This window comes from Limulus polyphemus, unplaced genomic scaffold (assembly GCF_000517525.1).
Source record: "Limulus polyphemus unplaced genomic scaffold, Limulus_polyphemus-2.1.2 Scaffold924, whole genome shotgun sequence".
Classification (NCBI taxonomy): domain Eukaryota; kingdom Metazoa; phylum Arthropoda; class Merostomata; order Xiphosura; family Limulidae; genus Limulus; species Limulus polyphemus.
This window is the reverse complement of record NW_013666534.1, coordinates 303,213-308,108: the sequence shown is the minus strand read 5'-3', so window position 1 is coordinate 308,108 and position 4,896 is coordinate 303,213. Positions and strand designations below refer to the sequence as shown.

The 4,896-nt window shown below is 29.1% G+C and overlaps 1 protein-coding gene across 1 annotated transcript in view; it reads right to left on the bottom strand.

The window, feature by feature from the left end:
• Nucleotides 1–4,896, bottom strand: part of LOC106461268 (collagen alpha-2(IV) chain-like) — a 145,930-nt gene that overhangs the window by 69,357 nt on the left and 71,677 nt on the right. The window contains exons 11-14 of the mRNA XM_013921078.2: nt 4,530–4,649; nt 3,348–3,401; nt 1,977–2,039; nt 533–577 (exon numbers count right to left, since the gene is read on the bottom strand). Of these exons, the coding sequence (XP_013776532.1) occupies nt 533–577; nt 1,977–2,039; nt 3,348–3,401; nt 4,530–4,649 (282 nt within the window). The remainder of the gene's footprint in view (nt 1–532; nt 578–1,976; nt 2,040–3,347; nt 3,402–4,529; nt 4,650–4,896) is intronic.

Sequence of the window (4,896 nt, the reverse complement as noted above, 5' to 3'; positions counted from 1 at the left end):
GTTATTTTACGGTGATAATCTTGTTTTCTTGTGCCCAATAATGCATAATTTCATTTGATAAACACGTTTAGATTGAATGGTAATTTATAATCAGTCACAAGAACGTCGAATCTGAATCACTTGAAAAAAACATGGGGGTGCTTAACTTTTTTCCAGGTGTATATATTAACATACACTGTATTTGTACTTTTGGGGACAAAAGCAGATAAATGAATGTTTTTCACACATATTCAGTTAATTTTGAAACAGCTTCTAAAATCAGAAGAATAACTTTTTTATAAGGCCACACAAACTTTTATAAGTTCTACATTATATTAATAAGTATACATTTTTTCAGAAGACTAGCATCGCATATTGTTGTTTAGTATTTTACAATTTAATGTTACAGGAATAATGTAATATTCTAGAATATTTAACACCACATCATACACAAATGTTAACAAATTATTTTATAGACCTACAGACCCCCAAAAAATTTAATATATATTTTTAGAAAACTACACATTGAAAAAAACTGAAAAACTTTTCTGACCTTATAACCAGCTGGTCCAGTAGAGCCAGGAAATCCTTCTTTACCCTGCAATTCAAAGAATAGTATATGCACAATTAAGAGTATAAGAACTACATAACAAACATTATTGAACTTTTCACATATATACATTCCAAATAATTAAGCTGGTAAGATATTGAAGTATCTTTTTGCATCACTGTTTGAATGCTAAATAATATTTTTCCATATAATTGCTTTAATTACTTAAAATAACTAATTTCAAATGCTCTTGTATTATCATCATGTAAAAGACTTTTTATCTCCACTGTAACCTAATGGTTATACAAATTGAATACTTTTTTGTGTCTGTCCCTAAAATATTTTATTATAAAATTTATGGTAATGTAGTGTATAAATAAGCATACCACATGTTTCCTATCTTCTTATTTTAATATTGTATTTTGTGAAATTTTTGAGTTATTCTGGAATGTGCAATTTTCATATAACATTTAGTGAAGAAAGTCATTAAGTTTCTTTCATTCTAGTTACTTTGTTCTTTGTCATTCTCTTGAGGTAATGCCTGGTCTGACTGTTGTACAAGGCTATCAACAGCAGTGTCCTCCAATGGTAGGTCAGTGATGCCTTGAGGTTACAACCTCCCTTAAGTTTGAATAAGAGTGACTAGTCATGTAGGTAGCATTAGTCACTCTTTATAAGTAATGTTACATTTTAATTAGGTAACATAATGTTTAAACAGTCTTTAAATATGCTATGCAACGTCAGTATGATAGAAGTTACTATCTCTGATCCAGTAAAAGGAACTATTCAGTGTCCAATGCAATTACACACACTGTGTTTATGTTATTTGATAAAGATTGTTCATTGCATTTTACATCGTGTCCAGCCTCTCTATTTCATTTTTAAAAACCCAGTTAGTTTCAGGGACAATCGGAACTACTTTGTGATAAATATCTTGTCAAATCTCTTGTTATTCAGTGGAGCTATCTTGTCAATAAATATAATCAGTTTTATTTGAGGATACCACAATAAAATATTTGAACAAAATCAAAGTATCAGTTGTACATCATAACTTGAGACCATGATATTAATCTTTTAAAAAAACTGCAACAAACTGAGACATATATACTTTACAAAAAATATTACTTCAGTCAGTCATAGTTAAATGCAGTTCAAAACAGGTAAGTTCTGACAAATGATAATGAACACACTGTAATAATCTTACATGATAAACTAATTGGAAAATTTAGTAATGTTTTTGTACATTTAATAGATTGTTTTGTTTTAATGCAAAGCTACACAAAAGGCTATCTCAGCTCTGAACTATGGATTTTAGAATTGTAAATGCTCAAACGTACCTCTGACCCACCATAAAACATATCTAATACAATGAACCTATAACTGTTACTCAGAGTACAGCAATCATGATGTTCAAGTTATGATTTTGTTTAAATAATTATTTATTTACCCTTGGTCCAGGTTGTCCAAATAAACCCTTCTCTCCTTTCATTCCAATGTCTCCTGTCTTACCCTACAACAAACGACATCTTTACTTAGTAAAATACTACAAATAGAAAACACCAATAATAAAAACGAAAATAATAAATTATATCACAGAGCAATGGATAGTCAATCCTTAAAATATTTCCATATATATTTTCCAAAGCTCATTAAACAAAAACAAGAGGGAATCCTCAATAGCTGCAGCACTTGAAATTATTTTAGGTAGGATTAGAGTAAATTTATCTATGAGACCTTTTTTGTACATTTTATTAGCTACATTTTTGTGCACCAGCAATACCAAGTATGGGGCATGCATATACCCGATTCGATTTTATTACTCATCAGGGTCTCTACCAGCCTACCCTCAAATTGAAATTCTTTTAGACAGGATTAGAGTACATTAATGTATGAGATCTTGGGTGAGGTCAAATATATCAACTGAAGTGGTTTAACCTTCTAAGTCAAAAACTGTAATTAAATCTAAAATTGGTCAAGAGATGATGGAGCTGTGAGCTGGATGCTTGTACTTGAAAAAACACTCGGAGCCATTCTATGAGTTGCTATGCTGCAGCTAAATATACAATTTACTTTTATAACACTTTGATGACAAACTTTTCCCATTAACAAATCAAGTGATGAATTAATTGTTTGCAAAAGTTCTAATATGATTATTGTGTCACTTTGCTTCAGTGATAATTTTAAACTATTTAACTTCAATGGCACTTTAATGTGAAGTAAGAAAACTTTCTCTTGTAGTACACAAATATTACAGTAAAAATACTACTATTTATCTGAGTGGATTGACTCTATAAATTATTTTATTTTATTTCCTTAAAGTTTTGTTTGAAGTTTCTCTTTATTTCTTTAACAAAACAAGATATTTCTGCTATTTGTTATTTTTTATGTTAATTGGTCATTTTAAGCTTAACCATAAATTTGATAATATGCAGACATTTATTGTAATCCTCTAGATCAACTAACAGTAATTTATAAAATCATTGTAGTAACTTCAGCTTTTAGGTCTTTTTATCAAAACATTTTTGCTCAAATGTTGTTTTTAACTATGAAATATTTTTGTTAACTCTTTCATTTTATTTTTAATCTAGTTATAGTTTCATCAACTGCACTACCTTCCATATTTAGAGAAAAAAATTATACTTTCATTATAAAAATTTTCAAAAGATGTTTTAACTTGAGTATATACTATATTGCAATTATTTAAATATTGAAGTTTTTTTTTATAAGTAAAAACCTTATTAACTATCTACAATACTTGGTAAAGAAAAGACTGTTCATGGTGATATAAATATAGAATATTTCTAAGAGAAAAAACTACCTGTGGTCCTGGAATTCCATCAAAGCCTGGGTCACCACTCTCTCCTCTTTCTCCCTTGAAGAAAGCACAAGAATAGTAATTGGTGATTAGCTGTTTTGAGGATGTTTTCTTATTAATTAGAATTTCTACATCAGTAGTGTATATTACGATGCAGTATTGCTTGAAAAAGTTATAACCAGTACTGTGTCTGAGTATGGAATAAACTACAGTTAGAAGTGTGTTTGTGTGAAGAGATAAAGTTAATTAAAGGTTTTGTGTGTTAAAGAGCTTCAGCTAAATGATTAAGTGAGAAAAACAATATCTAAAACTATATGGATGAAGAGCTATATCTAAGAGAGTATATGTAAAGATAGAATTATCATTAATCATTTACTATCATTTACATATATGAATGTGATGAACTACAGTTAAAAGTCTATGAATAAAGGGTTACAGTTAAAATATGGTCTAGGAGAAGAATTATGGTTGAGAGATTATGTGTGGAAATCTACATTTAAGATGGTAATTGTGAAAACCTGTTTAATACAATTTGAAAGAGCTAAAGTGTGTGTGATTACTTAGTGTGAAAAGTTACATGTGCTAAACTTACAATTGTGAAAGTTTTTGTGAAGAATCACAGTTTGGTGTGTAGAACTATAGGTTGATTATAATGGGCTTGGAAAGTTACAGCTTTGTTATTAGGTGTGAAGAATTATAGTGTGGTTAGTAAGTGTCAAAAATGACGATAAGGATATTGAGTGTGAAGAGCTATAGTTTAGCTACTGGATGGGAAAAGTTAACATGCATACTGCCAAACTGGCATTCTCACAATTTATATTCAAATATAATCATTCTACTAAACTTGTAATGATGCCTTATGTACATAAAACCTTTATTTTCCAAAGTTTTTTAAAATCCCTGCATTTTCACATTATCCAGACATCTGAAATTATTTACATTAGGAATATTTTGAAAATATATTTTTTTAATTAAATATTATATTTTAAGATGTCATCTTAAGCAAATGAAATAAATTACACTAAGTATCGGTAGAGTTCTCATGAAATAAATAAGAGCTTTATAATGAAGTTTCCGAAATGTTTGTAAGTTAGTGCTATACAGTAATATAAAAAAACATACACTTATTTGAAGAAATTATAATAAACAAATTTTTTCTAAATCTTATACAGAATTTCACCTTACCTTCATCCCTACATCTCCAGGAAGTCCTGGAGGCCCAGTACTTGTGTGGTTTCTCCCCTCTAAGTATGAATTATCACACTCGCCAGCTGGCCCTGGTGGACCAGGAAACCCTCTACTTCCCTAGGGAAAAGCAAATTCTTAAAAGAATTTACTGCAAAGAATGGCTATTTTTTATTTTCTGGAAATATAGACTGACTATTTGAATTCAACAGCATTTTATATTGAAAAAACCTTATAATGTGTCAGTCAAAAACAAAATTATAAAAAGAAAACTACAATAAAGTATGTTAATGTATTTTATAAAAACAGTTACAGACTTAAGAATACAAAAACTATTTATGCAGTTATTTATGTTAGCTGATTACAC